The following is a 15,129-nucleotide window of genomic DNA, read 5'->3' as shown; positions in this document are numbered from 1 at the left end:
TGAGAACAGCAACATATCTAGTGAAATCTTACGAGTGAGAACTAAGGGTAAGAATAAGATAATAATATGATCTTCATAGGCTATGTACAGCCCTAAAGATCAATTTTTGATAGTTCCTAGTAAATATTGTATTTGCTGATCATATCATATAACAAAAGGCACCACATGAGCATTGAGTTTATGAACACTTGTTCTGCACAAAATGAAAATGGGAAAGTTAACACACTTTTTTCCATTGATCTCAAGTCACAGATTCAGTGTCCTGACAAACAAAGTTTTAAGTTCAAAATTGAATCCCTGTTGGTGCACACGCCAGGAAAGAGAAGAATACAACGACTAACATAATTTAATCTACTTGAGATGCCTCGTGCAGCTCATACGTCTGAACTCATTGCCAATGGCCAGGGGTTGAGGCCGAATTCAAAAGTAAGCAATGTGTTTGCTAGCCAAACAAATCATCAGTATCGTCATCCACATTGCTTGAGATACTCCCAGAGACTCCGCCTAAGGAACCAGGGGAGTGTCCTTCAGCATCGTTAGTGGAAGCAGCCTGACCAACACCAGAATATGCCCAAGATCCAACTTTACTAGGAATTGATTCTCCATAAAGATCGTCATAAATTCCACCCTTTGGCGGATTCTTCACCTTGTTCAATACCTGTTTAAGTTTGTCTGTGACACCTGTTTGGGAAACGTTGACATCTTTTACGGAGGAGTGTTCTTTCCCTTTGGGTATCACTGTAATTTCTATAAGAGACTCATATTTTCCAACAAGACTTCCTTCTTTCACACCCACTGGACCAGGTTCTGTCTCCACATCTACTCCATCTGAAATACCGACAACTTCAAATAGCTCCCCCCCAACCTGGTCTTTAAATGACACACTTCTTCTCCTAATTCTTTTAGTAGGCCTCTCAGATGAATGATTGGCATCCTTCTCACTAGTTGATACTGTTGATTTTGACAATGAATCAGGCCTAGTAAGTCCATAGCGGTTTAAAAAGGTGTTATAAGCCAAAACAGCTTCCTCATCTGAAGGATCTGGAACTGGTGGTAAATCTATTTCTGCAGGTAGTCGTGCAGGAGGGAAGAGAGCTTCATTGTTCTTTCTCAAGATGTAAGTCCTTGTTGATGCAGCAAACTTCAAAGATTGTCCAGTCTCGAGCTCGACAGGGGAATCCTTTGTTAGCCTCTCATTTGCAACAAATGTTCCATGTGCAGATCCTAAATCAATCACATAAATGCTGCGAGAGAAAAGATATTATTAGTTCACATAAATTATTATTTTTTGTTACTTCTACTGTGCGTCTTTAACAAAGAAACTGCACCTTTTAAAACTGTAATGCCTATCCTTAGATAATATCTTTTCAAAAGGTGTGTCTTGACATCTAAGGATAGGCATTACAGTTTCAAAAGGTGCAATTTCTTTGTCTAAAGACACACAGTAGAAGTAACAAAAAATAATAATTTATAAGCAGGCCAACCTGATCATAAGAAGAAAAGAATACTTCTATGTCAATAAGGATTCTCACTATTGACAAGTTGCTCTTTTTCCCGATAAGGTAAAATTTTATTGATAAAGGTACCAAAATGGCACAATTACAGCAACCCAACTGCAGATTTAAAAAAGCCTTCTACATATCATCTAATTCCTCAAGAAAATTCATCTATTCAATCAAGTTTCCCATAACACTACTTTTACACCATAACACTACTTTTACACCAGAAATGCAAACCTAGTAAACACCTACTTTTTATCCTGGAGATATGTTTGTCAAAATTGACAAGTTACATTAACAGTGTTATCAAAATGACTATGCAGTCAAAAGAATCATCTTTATTACTTAAATCTAAATGGGGCTAGATGCTCCAATTCACGAGGATTGGATGACCATGATAGATGATATTTACAGATACATGACATTCTTGATGTCCCAAATTGTACAAGTAACAGTTAACAACAAAATTTGAAATGATCTTGAGCAACATCGAGTAAATCCACAGTTCCTCATTTCTTGCATTGTGGGGTAGTATTTGTGAATCTTCAAAAATAAGCAACAAATATGCAAAATATCATTGCCTTAGTAAGAATGTCCAGCAAGAACAAATTTAAAAGTTGAAGTCCACACAAGATATTTCCACACATAAATAAGTGATTTAATAGTAATGGAACCATGGCCCTGACGCCCAAGCTTGCTTAATTTTTTTACTTACTTCAGCTCAAAGAAGAAATGCATAAAAATGAATTTCATAACATATTCAAGCATTTCATCATCATAGAGTTATATTCTTGTTATGTAGTATTTCTTCCATTCAATAATTACTTGTCGACTTCTCCTGCCAAGCTAGCCTAAACAACAAAATAATATGTTCACCACTAGATAAGCAAAAAACAGGAGCACGTGTCACACCTTCCATTTTTGTGAGGAACCACAGCAGCGTGCTGGCGTGAGACTGACTGATGATCAAGGACAAAATCACAAGTGTGAAACTGTCGTCCAAAGATATGCCTTCGCTTATCCAAATTAATTCGATCAAGTACCTCCCCGTCCTTGATCACATCAAGATAATAAACGCCTCGACGTGGCTCAATAGCCCAATCAGGAGGCTGCCAAGTTGATTGTCCCCCTCCATGAGTGACATGATGAGTTGGCCCTGTAGAAGAGGTTGCATCTGCCACAACGGATTTCTGCAAAGCAGGTGGTGGATTTACATATTGAGTATGTTGATGAGATGTTGTGGACTGTGCATATGCTGGAGAAGAATGGATTGCTGGCTTAGTTGGCTGCAATGCTGATTTAGCAGCTGAATTCGCAGACACTGCAAATGGCTCCAACGACTGAGCTTTCTTAAATCGGTCAAGCCCTGCTCTACCATACATTTTTTCTGTATCTTCAGCTCAAACTATAAGCTCTTCCTCAGTTTTATAATATTTCTGGCATGGATCCTTCTTACCACTACATTATCTCAGAATTCCACGAACTCAGTTCCCATATTAAATAACACTGCATTCTAAAACAAGGATTTAACCAACAAAAGGCAATAGAAAAGAGGAGCATCTACAACACTCTTTAGAGTTCACCTACAATTATATGTATTAACTTGTCTATTTAATCTATTGCAGAAGTTCATAAAATATATAGGAAATAAAAAAATAACAAACACAGTTGTTTTAGTTATTATGTCGATTCAACAAGTGGACAATTTGATTTGGGAGAAAATCCAGTTTATGGTTTTATTCTCTCGCTTGTACAATGTGGACTTAGCTAGTCTGGTATTTGAAAATTGAAAGTTCAGATTTCCTGCCTAGTATGAGTCTCAAATGGTGTTGTATGCAAAAATACTCTACTAAATATTTGATATTATAACATGGTGGTTTATTTCAACATCCACATAAGAGAATAATTCAGGTTTTGAACTTTACAGGTTCAATCTCTTAAATGTTCTTAGACTAAACTTGTTCTGCCTTAATGTATGTCAAAATTTTAGTGATTTTTCACATACATATCTATATTCCCGCATCAAAAATACTGGATTAATCAAACCCATTGTACAAAGGCTGCATCCGCTCTGTTCCACAGTCCTAGACTACAATAGCATACAACTTTATATGGAATGAGAAGGAAATAAAATTGCCTTTTCCAACATTGTAATCCAACAATGTCAATATAGGTTCTGCTAAAAACTACTAAACAACAACTACGCCTCTGTCCCAAAAAGGCTGGAGTCAACTGAGTGATCCCCACTATTCCATTTAAGCTCAACTCATGTTATTGTCACTCAATACAGCTTTTGCTAACACAAGTAAATAGTTGTTATAAAATAAACTTGTATCTCAACCCTATAGAGTAGTCTAACAACCAGCAACTATCTTTAATGCTCTACCACTAGAAAGAAAAAAAAGAAAAGAGCGTCCTCTACCACAACTAACTTGCACTAATTTTAAGCATCTCACAAATCCAGAATTAAAATTCAAGCTAAAATACATAATTAGCAAACGGGTTAGCTATGAATGAATCAACCGAAGCTTATATTTGCAGGCCATCAAAAGCAGATAAGTATTAGTAGCAAATGAGATTAGAAAAGAAAAAAATGGTCTTTCTCAGCATTTAAACTAACAATGTCAATATAGATTCTGCTATTGTACCTCAACCCTATGGAATAGTCCAACAACCAGCAGAAATCTTAAAAGCTCAAACTATGTGCAAAACAAGAAAAGGAAAAAAAAAAAACCTACACCACAACTCTCTTGCTTAAGCATTTAACAATTCAAGAACCAAAAATTGAGCTAACCAAATACAGAAGTCGCTGTATATGGACATGGGGATCCATGAATTAGCAAAGGGATATGTTTTGAATGAATTAACATACCCTATAAGTATTCGCAAATGACATTAGAAAAAAGAGGTTGTCTTTCGCATCACTGTAATGTAACTATGTCAATATAGATTCTGCTAACACAAGCAATAGTTTGCACCTTAACCCCATAAAATAGTCCAACAACCAGCAACAACAACCCACCCAATGAAGTCCCACAAAGTGAGGTCTGGGGAGGGTAGAGTCTATGCCGACCAGACATCTCCACTTTTGAGGTAGAGAGGTTATTTCTGAATTCCGTTAGACCCTCAGGCTCAACAAAATAGTACAACAACATGCAGCAAACTTAAAAGGTTCAAACTATGAGCAAAAAAAGAAAATGAAGAAAAGCAAAAACCTACACCACAACTGTCTTGCTTAAGCATTTAACAACTACATCAATACCTAGTATAGTCCCAAAAAGTAGGATCTGGGGAGGCTACAACGTACGCAGTAAAGCAGACCTTACCCCCTACCTCATAGGCAGAGAGGGCTTTCCTGATAAACATAAACCTCGGCTAAGCATTTACAAGAACCAAAATTTAGCCAACATATGAAACCAAATACAGAAGTCACTATACAGGGGCATGGGAATCCATGAAATAGCAAAAAGGGAGGGGGAAAAAAACTTTACACCACAACTGTCTTGCTCAAGCTTTTAACTATTTAACAACCAAAATTTGAGCAACATATGAAACCAAATACATAAATCATTATATAGGGGCATGAGGATCCATGAATTAGCAAAAGGGTATGTCATATTAGCAAAGGATCAACAGAAGATAACTGTAATAACAAATAAGATTAGGCAAAAAGACAAGATTTAACTAACCTCTTTGACACAAAAGTAAACAGAAGCAGCCAAAAACAAAAATAGAGAATGCCCCTTTTGTTGTATGAGATTTAGGGTTAAATTTAACAGTTGAAGTTGAAGCTAGTAGCCGATCGAAGGAAGCAAAGATGGTGAATTTGGGGATTTTTGAAGTTCGATTCTTGAGTTTGGAAGAAACAATGGAGGCGAGAGATAAAAGAGGGATTTTCCAAACACTATGTTTTCTTTTTTTTTTTTTTTTTCTTCCAAGAAATAATTTTTTGGGATAATAATTTGGATCTTATAAAGTTGTCATAATCACGGTGTGACCTATAGATCACAGGTTCGAGTCACAGAAAAAGTTACTCCGAATCGAATTAGGATTAGAAGTAATCCTTCTCCGAAGTTATATGAATGTGAAATATTTGTGTATTGAATTACTCTTTTATTATTTTAATGTGATGAATAACATCATTTAATTAAAATTATCTACTAATATAATAATAGAATTATTAAATATTTTTCGTCTGATAAAGTGATTTGACTTATCTATATCGTATACTATCTATCATAAAAAATAATTCACTATTTATCTTGAAATTCTTTAGTGAATTTTGTAACTTCAGAACAATGTATTATATCTTCACTTATAAAAGTTAGAAGTGATTAGTTATAATTTTTTCTTATAAGTCACGTTAGTGATTGATTTAAGTTATATCGGATAAAAGTAGAACGTGTTAAAGGTAATATTTTTACTAAGATAATTCATATCTAGTACATGTACCTAAAGAAAAGCATAACCTTATTTATACGTAATTTTTTGATAAAGAATGTTTGAAACCTCTTTGTGTCCTTGTGATCAAAGATGACAAAATTATAGTTTAGTGAGTGAAGTTCAATTATTTTATTATAACAACAAAATTAATTAAATCCACAAAAAAACAGTTATCATGAATGGTTTTCATTTTCACTTAGCCAAATAAACAGAATACATTGGACTTCCAAAAGAACTAATCAAATCCTAGAAATGTGGACAATATATACATACCAAAAAATTTCTCCTCATCCTATAGTTTGAAGTGATCAAAGTTCTTCATGTCCAAAAAATTAAAAAATATCGTTGCGAATCTACTCGAATGTAAGATGTTGTACAACAACTACACCTCAATCCCAAACTAGTTGGGTCGGTATCAAACAAGAAGTTTAAACATGTATCATTCAAACGTTGTGAGTGGGAGATCGTTGTCTTGACCGTGTATTCTTGAGCTGCATAGTGTAAGTTTTACACATTTTGCTGCTTCCAGTCACTTGTTAGTGACTCAAGAACTATACAACAACAGTGCTTCAATGAACTATGTTAGTCCTTCTAATATGAAGTTTCTGCAAACGCCAACGAACCCTCTAGATCACGAGGGGGTCAGATTTCGAGAGATATTCCTTCTCAACTCCACTACACATGACTAATAGTCGTTCTTGCAAGTTAGAAATTATGTTTTTCGTGATCCTTTTCTGATGTCTAGAGTATTTTAACCAAGCGATTCCCAGTTGTACCTGTACGCTGCATCTTGTCGATCTTGAGGGGACGTTCTCAACCTGGTATCCCAGGCGAAGCTGCAAAAACATAAACAAGGAAACGAATGAAATCAACGAATAAGCTATGAAATACATGTAACTAGTATGATAGTGTCCCCTACATTGAAATAATCACCCAGTGGAACGCCATGAAGAGTCATGACCTCTTCTATAAGCCAATCGTTTTTATCAGAAAGGCGGGATCTTTGTTGCGTGCTTGTCACTTCACCTCGATAACGGGAAATACACTTATCAAATTTATAATAAAGTTGCCTCTGATGCACATCAGGCTTCTCAGATTCTTCCCAGGGACTAAAAGAATAATTAAGACAACCAACTCTTTCCATGACCTTACGATCAAGTTCGCCTCCACTGAATAATTCCATGAAAAAATCCGTCTGCAAATAACCCAAAAATAAACAATCATAGCAAGTCAGAAAATACATACACTCTTCCCAATAAAAGAAAAAGAAAAAGAAGAAAGACAATAAGTAGCCTTTAGCTGAGGGTCTATCGGAAATAACCTCTCTATCTCTTAGATAGGGGTAAGGCATGTGGACATTCTACCCTCCCCGAACTGCACTTTGTGGGGCTACACTAGTTATGTTGTTGTGGTGGTGGTCGTCATGGTGGGTTCGTGATGAGTTGCCCCTTTCATTTTTTGTTCTGTTCATTAACAACAGACATGTACAAAATGCACGTCTAGAGGAAGATTGTATTCTTCATGCAAAAACTAACTTGATGCTATTTGAGGAAATAAGTTAATGAAAATGAAAATGTACTCTCATGTGAAGAGAAATCTTTGGACCAAATATAGAAAGGTAAAAGTAAAACATGTTTTAGAAAGAAATGCAAACGCCATTAAGAAGTCCCGTTTCATATGCTCTAATGTCAGACTACAACAATAGAGCAAGTAATGGATAGTCTAACTATAATTGGGGCATGTATAAACGGAAGTGGGTGAGAAATTTAACCACCACTGCATGCAGACCTGTAAAATCCCATCTGAACCGAAATCCATCCAATATATTTAACTACCAAATCTCTCGAACAGAGGAAAAGAGTTAACATATAGGACACAAAAACATGCTAGGATGTGTGTGCATGTGCATATGGGGTGTGTGTGCACGCGTGTGTAAATTACTTCCTCTGTTTCACTTTGTTTGTCTTACTTTCCTTTTTAGTCCATTTCAGAAGAATGCCTCTTTCCTTTTTGGCAACTCTTTAATTCTAACTTTCCACGTGGCATGTTTAAGATCACAAAATTAAGGGGCATTTTGGTACATTCTACTTAAGACCACAAGATTCAAAGGACTTCTTTACTTGAACTGTGAATCAAACAAACAAATTGAAATGACGGAAGTATATATTATATGTATAAAGAGACAGATGAGAGAGTGACAACTTGAAGGCAGAAGAGATACTCACTGGAACTGAAAGTACAGAGGAATAAACGATAGACATATTTGTATCCTCCATACCGACGAATGATCCGCTCTCTTCTGATTGAAGGCTTTTGCCTTCAGAGTCATCATCTGCAGCTTGGAAGTCACTGCCTATTGAATCCTCTTCTGCCATTTGAAGGTTTTTGGCTTCGGCTTCGGCTTCAACTATCTGCACCTTCTGCTCGGGACTCAAAGCTCTTGCTTTCCACAATGCCATGAAAGTCCTGGACACATAAGCGAATAAATTAAAATTACTTGTTATTACTATAAGCTGCGCTCAGTGGAGGAACACAACATTTTGTCTGACAACAGCCCTTTTCCCCCTTTAAGTTCATTTTGAATGCACAATTAGCCCCCTAACATGGCCAATCCTGAATCTAGCTTCATCCATCAAAGACACTAGACTCCTAAGTTTGGATGGAACAAAAAAGGCATAATACATAAATAGACACTCAAACTTGGCCTCAACGGGCAAGTAAGCACTCAAACTTTGAGAGTGCACGTCTAGACATTTCAACTTGGTCTTAACTGACAACTAAACACTTCAAACTCATCCCCATTATGTCTCATGGACACCTGACCCAGATGCTGACATGGCACACAAATCTTGGAGGTGTCTAGATGATCATTTTGTAAGTTGAAGTGTTCAAATGACACAGTGGTTGCGAGTTGAGGTGTCTAGATGTGCATTCTTAAAGTTGGAGTGCTTATTTTCCAGCTGAGGCCAAGTTTAAATCTTTGTTTATGTAGATTTTCCATCCCAGGCTGAAGGGAAAATCTTATACTAAGTAATCCCTCTGTTTCAATTTGTTTGTCCGGTTTTTACTTGGAACGAAGTTTGAGAAAGTAAAGAAGACTCTTGAATCTTGTGGTCTTAAACTAAAGATAAGTAGAATGTACCAAAATGTCCTTTAATCTTGAGGTCTTAAACACTCTGCGGGAAGTTAGAATAAAGAGTTCTCAAAAGAGTAGGAATTCTTTTTGTAACAGACTATAAAGGAAAGTACGAGAAGAGGGAGTACAAAGTACTTGTTCAAAATAGGTAATGCCGCTTATAAAGAGGTGAACATTTACCTGTGAGCAACATTAAAAGAGACAAAAGAGTGGAAATGGAACTTCAGCCTGCCTTCCTCGTCTTGAGTCTTGGCACCATGCCTTGCATCAAAACCTCTACCTGGCTTTAAAGTCATGATAACATTCGGGCTACCCATTGATGCCAAAGTAGGGGATTCAACTTGAATGTCTTCGATATCTTCCCAAAGAAGGAAAAATTTGGTCTTATGTCCAAATAGATCAGAATGGAAACCGATTATTCTTGCAGACAAAAACAGACGGCCCTGAACCAAAAAAATTACAAATAAATGCATTAAAAAAGAAGGCATCATAGCTCCGTAAGTTCATGGATGCTCATTTACAACCTTTACAAGATACCGGAGTCATATCAAAGAGAGAGCGTTAGCAATCTTGACTAATTGATGCCTAGGTACACTAAAGACTAAAGACACTGTGTAAAGAAAATTTCCATGATATATCAACACAAAGAATCAATAGACATAGCTACCTGGAGGGGCATCTTGCGTTTTAAGTGACAGGCAAAATCATTGATGAGAAATTCCTCTGGTGGAAGCCCAAAAAGCTTTTGGAATGCTGAATTAGTCTGAGGAGATCGTACTTTTATCTACAAAAATAATTCAGAGACACCATTAAGTAGGAAAAATAAATTCCCATATTTAGTGAAATCCATTGACCATGTAACTTTAACTGCAGAAATGGATGATTTACCTTCTTTCCAACTTCCTTCTCCATCTTAGACAGATAATCTTTGACAACATTGCTACCCTTGGTATTATTCAAGAAAACTCTTAAATGCAGCTTAGACTGACAGGCCTGCGCTAATTTTCCTTGAAGAGGAACTACAACATCAGACAGATCTGATATATTAGTTTTGACAAAATTGATTTCAGCATGCCCAAGAGATGTAGCTTCACTAAAAGGTCCATCAAAATCAAACACTTCTACGTCGAGAACAGATGGGGGATCGTCCATTGCATCAAATTCAAATATTTCTGCATGTAACAAGGTTCCAATTATTAATTAAAACAAATGGAGAGATGACCTTGCATATATCCTCAAATGATGACAACTACAGAACTTCAAAAAAAGACAATACATCCTTCAAAAGAAGAAGATTTACCATTCCATTTGGGACTAGACTTTTGGAACTTGATTGAACTGGTTCTAGTTTTCCCATTGCATGTAAACACCACATACGGGTCAGAGAATCCACTTGCGTCAACAGCTGCCAAGTTGTTTCCTTCAATCAAGGCAACAGTTAACAGCCAGCCATCCCCTTGTGCTTTGATGCCATGGTCACTTCCTGGTTAAATTATCAAAGATACAACACATCAACACCTTGGAGAAACAATTACATGTTAAAAGACGTTGTACGTGAAGCTTCTTAGAAGTCTGCATGTGAACATGGGAAGAAGAAAATTCACTATACGAAGTATTTATAGTAACAAGCAGTGACAAACAAGAAAACACCTACTTCTAGTCCGGATGATTTAAAAAAACAGGAAACTATTACTCCCTCTGTTTCAATTTATGGTTTTTGACTTGGAACGGAGTTTAAGAAAGTAAAGAAGACATTTGAATCTTGTGGTCTTGAACTAAAGATATGTTGAATTTACCAAAATATCCTTTAATTTTGTGTTCTTAAACATGTCACGTGGAAAGTTGAAATTTAAAGCATTACTAAAAAGGAAAGAGACATAATTTTATGAACGGACAAACGGAAAGTAAGTCAAACAAATTGAAACGGAGAGAGTAGATGTATACCTTTTTGTACCCTAGCTCGCATGAAGCGTGATATCAGCTCTAGCACCCGTTTTCCTTGAAGTACTAGCACTCCACACACAATTATCTCACCAATAGAATCGGGTAAGTCAAGGCCAACAAACTCAAGCCCCTGTATTGTGCTAGGCATGGCCAACAAGACGTGCACAAATACATATAACCCTATGAAAAAGGTTGAAATTACAGTGAAGTTAGCAAAATACTGGAAAGCCAGCTTCCAATCGGACTGGTGCTCCACTTCTATAGATGCCAAAATCTGTTCTTTCTCTGAACCTAGGTCCTTTGCGTCAACTGGCTTTACGTTCTGAGATAATAAATTTGCATACTGATCAAAGCTCTCTTTAATACCTTGCCGTGCACCATTTTCTATCATACCTTTCATCATAGTGCTTTGCAAGAAATTCATGCGCCATGAAACTACTAACCTTGAAGACTGTTCTCCTGAAGGCAGCTCAGGACCAGGAGTAATGCTGTAAAGCACTTCTACCTTGAACGTGCTTCCATATGGGGCATCTGGGGTACTTACAATAGCTAAAAGAGAAAAAGACTTCCCATCAGCTTTAAGATACGTTTGTTCCTCTGTAGTTTTTAAAGCCTTGACCAATCTACTTGCAGCTTTGATAAAATTAACCACTCTTTTTAAACTTTCACCACCATTTTCAAGTTTCCAAGGTCCAACTCGCAACTCTGTGGACCCCTGAATATCTACTAAGGATTTAAAGAAGGCTGAATCTGGTGAAAAAAGGAACAAATTCAATTCATGAGGAGCAATAGCATACAATTGATCCACTACTACTCCACCAGGAAGGTTTGGAACATCGCTTGGTTGTTCTCTTGCCTCAATGCTTTTCAATAGTTCTTGAAAGTTCCCCGATGTGGACTGTTCCTCTTGTGCATTCTCAGAAGCAGTTGTACTTACTGTTTCAGGTGGCACTGTAACATCTGGAGCTTTCAAGTTAGTTGTGGATACTACATCCCCATTCTTATTGAAAATTTGAGCAATTCGACCAGCAAAGGTCTGCGCATGAGGCTTTTCCTCCTTTGAAGAGGCTGCTTCTTCAGATCTCAGAGGAGAAGATGATCTCAAGGGGTCATTGGAAGACAAAGAAGGAGATTCAGATACCACATCAGACAACTTCTTCGACAGTGATCCATGATCACCAACTGATTGTAAGTCTGCCAATGTATTGCCTTGCGAGAAACATATTGTGAGAAGAATTTGACCTATTAGAAAGGAAGAACACAATGAAATTCTTGATTGGACCTGTGCAAACCATAAAAGAAATGCTATTTGTAATTGATACATTGAATTTGATCAAGCATCATAGCGTTTCAAATGAAGTTGGTTTGTTCTATCCAACTATTCCATGCTAGGGACATATGCAGACCAATCATAAGAGGATGTATCCATAGATATCTCGACTGGTGCAAAAATACCTCGCAAATAACATGCGACAAAAAATCACGAGCACTTGAAAAGGGGGAAAAAGTACTCCCTCCATTTCAATTTGTTTGCCTAGTTTTGACTTGACGCAGAGTTTAAGAAAGTAAACAATACTTTTATATCTTGTGGTCTAAAAGTAAGATATATAGAATGTACCAAAATGTCATTTTATCTTGTGGTCTTAAATATGTCACATGGAAAGTCATAATCAAAGAGTTGTTAAAAAACAAAAGTGGCATTCTTTATTAAAACAGACTAAAAAGGAACGTAAAATGACCAAATTGAGAGGGAGGGAGTATAACATGAGTGATCAGAGACGAGCATAAAACATCTCAACATTATTCAACCGCAAGTCATCATCAAAATGGAAAGTAAGACCATATATTCTAGCAGATACAGAAACATTCCTATCCGAAATCAGCTGAATGTCTAGTATTTTGCTAATTTTACTATCCTAAATCTCTCGATAAGCATTAATTGATGATCTGATAAAGATGGTAACTAACACTCTATCACAGGTTAAAGTTCACTACCACCTTAATAGTATCTTGAAACTGTGACCTAAAGCAAAATGGAAAGACCATATATTCTAGCAGATACAGAAACATTTCCCATCTGAAACCAGTTTAAACTTCTTTTTTTTATCAGATAAACAATTCATTTCATAAATCAAAAGGCTAAAATCGGCCGGATACCAAAAAAGTAAATAACGTACAAAAAGATGTAGTCCCCAGTCCTCTATACATCTCAGGATTACATTGGTGCACCAAAAATGAATAAGAAATCGGAGACTACTCCTCAACTGCCTAAAACTCATTTCTACCCCTTTAAAAGTCCTCCTTTTTCTCTCTCTCCAAATGATCCACATCAGAGCTAGAAGTGCAACATTACATGCCAGTTTAAACACACAAACAGAGAAACTAATCAAACATAAGTTGCACAGAGTCTTCACTTTTGATACCGCACCTGTGCGGAATTCTCCAAAAATAACTTTTGGAGCATCCAACATGTACCCATTGACATTTTTGAAGACTCCAAGTAACATAGATTATCAAACAATCATCAAGATAAAAGGGAGACTAAATAGCCTTTCAGAGATGAGGATAAAACAAGACCAAGAGTGACAACTCACCACAATCCTTGTTTTTGCCTTTCTTTTGCTTGGGCTGTAAAGTATACCAAGCAGTGCCAAGGGACTTGTCATTGGTATCAAAAACCTGAGAAACTGGAAACTTGATTTGTCCAACAAAATCATCGTTGAAGTATTTATCTTCATCTAAAACAGAAATAGTAAGCTCCTCCTTCAAGTCATCTACCCTAAAAGCAAATTCCTCACACCATGATGGATTTAAACATTTCTTCACAACTTTACTCTTAAACTTCTGTTTTCCCAATGACAATTTCACATATGGATCACTGAACCCATTTGGGTCCATAGCTGGTATGTTTCTTGCTTCAATAACTCTTACTAAAAGCTTCATCTTTTCCCAAGACAAAAATGAAAAAATCACATAAACCCCACCTTCTCTGGTTGATCAAATGACCTAACTATTAAATAACTCAGAGCAAGGATAAGTAAAAGATCAAATTTTTATTGAACAAGAACATAACCCCCCACCTTCAAAATTTCAAAAATAAAAGCAAGAAACAAATTTAATGAAATGACCTTTAACAACTAATAACTCAGAAGAAAAGAATTATCAAAAAGATCAATTTTTTATTGAACTAGAACATAACCCCACATACCAAACCAAGATTGATCAAATGGCCTTAACTATGAATAACTCAGAGGAAAAGGACAAGAAAAAAGATCAAATTTTTATTGAACAAAAACATAACCCCACCTACTAAAGCTCAAAAACAAAACCAAGAAACTAAATTTCACCAAATGACCTTAACTATTAATAACTTCAGAGAAAAAAAGATCAGTTTTTTTATTGAGCAATAATGGTATACAAGTTCAATTAACCAAGGAGAAAAACATGGGGTTATTATTATAACATTTCTTCAAAGGCTGCAAACTAAAGACACCCCTTTTGATAAGCTAACAACAATGTTGAGGAGATATACACAAAAATAGGAATTTGACTTTTCTAGGTCAATGTTTTTTCGTAAATACTATACAATAAACCAAAGAATGGCTACAATGAATCATCAAAAGCTCAAGTTTTCAATAGAAAAGAATTGTAATCTGAGTGGGAAAAAAAGGACAATGGAAGGGATCAATTTCAAATTAAAAAAGAAAATACCCCAGATAAAGAAATAGCCCAAAGATAGGATTTTCACATGAAAAAATTCAAAAAAATAGTTAATAAAAATCCAAGAAAATTAAATATTGGCAATGGCTATTTAAGATGAAAAAGACCCTGATTCAGAAATGTTGATTATTTTTTTAATTTTATGAGAAATAAAAGTGGGAGATTGGAGGGAAGAAGAATGGAGAAGAGAGCAGAGAGAGAGAAAAAAATTAAAATAATAAAAATCAGAAGAAAAAAAAATAAGTTGCAATTTGCCCGTATGAATTTAGACTTTTTCTAAAAAAAAAATATTTTTGGTTATAACTTCCTGAAATAAATAAACTATAATCTAAAATATTTTAGCAGTCATTAATATAACTAAGTTCTTCTTTAATAGCTTTACGTTAT

At 35.9% G+C, this 15,129-nt stretch overlaps 2 protein-coding genes across 5 annotated transcripts; both read right to left on the bottom strand.

Moving 5' to 3' along the window:
• Nucleotides 1-196: 196 nt before the first annotated feature.
• LOC107018125 (protein phosphatase 1 regulatory inhibitor subunit PPP1R8 homolog) lies at nt 197-5,445 on the bottom strand. 3 transcript variants are annotated; one of them, XM_015218509.2, is made up of 3 exons: nt 5,189-5,445; nt 2,412-3,012; nt 197-1,244 (listed from the first exon to the last, which is right to left on the bottom strand). In XM_015218509.2, exons 2-3 carry the CDS (start codon nt 2,879-2,881, stop codon nt 443-445), a joined length of 1,272 nt encoding a protein of 423 aa, XP_015073995.1. In that variant the 5' UTR covers nt 2,882-3,012; nt 5,189-5,445; the 3' UTR covers nt 197-442. The 3 variants fall into 3 exon arrangements, with proteins under 3 accessions (XP_015073995.1, XP_015073996.1, XP_015073997.1); XM_015218510.2 differs by having other exon boundaries at nt 2,412-3,005; XM_015218511.2 differs by having other exon boundaries at nt 2,412-2,957.
• A 667-nt stretch (nt 5,446-6,112) lies between these two features.
• On the bottom strand, nt 6,113-14,918 carry LOC107015690 (C2 and GRAM domain-containing protein At1g03370). Of its 2 annotated transcripts, XM_015216038.2 has the most exons (9): nt 13,617-14,914; nt 11,023-12,264; nt 10,379-10,561; nt 9,967-10,250; nt 9,746-9,862; nt 9,259-9,521; nt 8,168-8,408; nt 6,862-7,137; nt 6,113-6,778 (listed from the first exon to the last, which is right to left on the bottom strand). In XM_015216038.2, exons 1-9 carry the CDS (start codon nt 13,963-13,965, stop codon nt 6,569-6,571), a joined length of 3,165 nt encoding a protein of 1,054 aa, XP_015071524.1. In that variant the 5' UTR covers nt 13,966-14,914; the 3' UTR covers nt 6,113-6,568. The 2 variants fall into 2 exon arrangements, with proteins under 2 accessions (XP_015071524.1, XP_027772449.1); XM_027916648.1 differs by lacking the exons at nt 6,113-6,778; nt 6,862-7,137 and adding an exon at nt 7,265-7,405 and having other exon boundaries at nt 13,617-14,918.
• Nucleotides 14,919-15,129: the final 211 nt, after the last annotated feature.

The sequence above is a fragment of the Solanum pennellii genome, chromosome 4, assembly GCF_001406875.1.
Source record: "Solanum pennellii chromosome 4, SPENNV200".
In the NCBI taxonomy this organism is placed as follows: Eukaryota; Viridiplantae; Streptophyta; class Magnoliopsida; order Solanales; family Solanaceae; genus Solanum; species Solanum pennellii.
This window is presented reverse-complemented; position numbering and strand designations above follow the sequence as displayed.

Excerpts from the sequence above, each read along its gene's own strand:
- LOC107018125 (XM_015218509.2), bottom strand. The coding sequence starts at position 2,881 with ATGTATGGTAGAGCAGGGCTTGACCGATTTAAGAAAGCTCAGTCGTTG. Across the intron at positions 1,245-2,411 it reads GTTCCTCACAAAAATGGAAG|CATTTATGTGATTGATTTAG; the intron begins GTGTGACACGTG and ends TTTCTCTCGCAG.
- LOC107015690 (XM_015216038.2), bottom strand. The coding sequence starts at position 13,965 with ATGAAGCTTTTAGTAAGAGTTATTGAAGCAAGAAACATACCAGCTATG. Across the intron at positions 12,265-13,616 it reads AGGCAAAAACAAGGATTGTG|GTCAAATTCTTCTCACAATA; the intron begins GTGAGTTGTCAC and ends CCTTTCTAATAG. Across the intron at positions 7,138-8,167 it reads CCTCTGTACTTTCAGTTCCA|ACGGATTTTTTCATGGAATT; the intron begins GTGAGTATCTCT and ends GGTTATTTGCAG.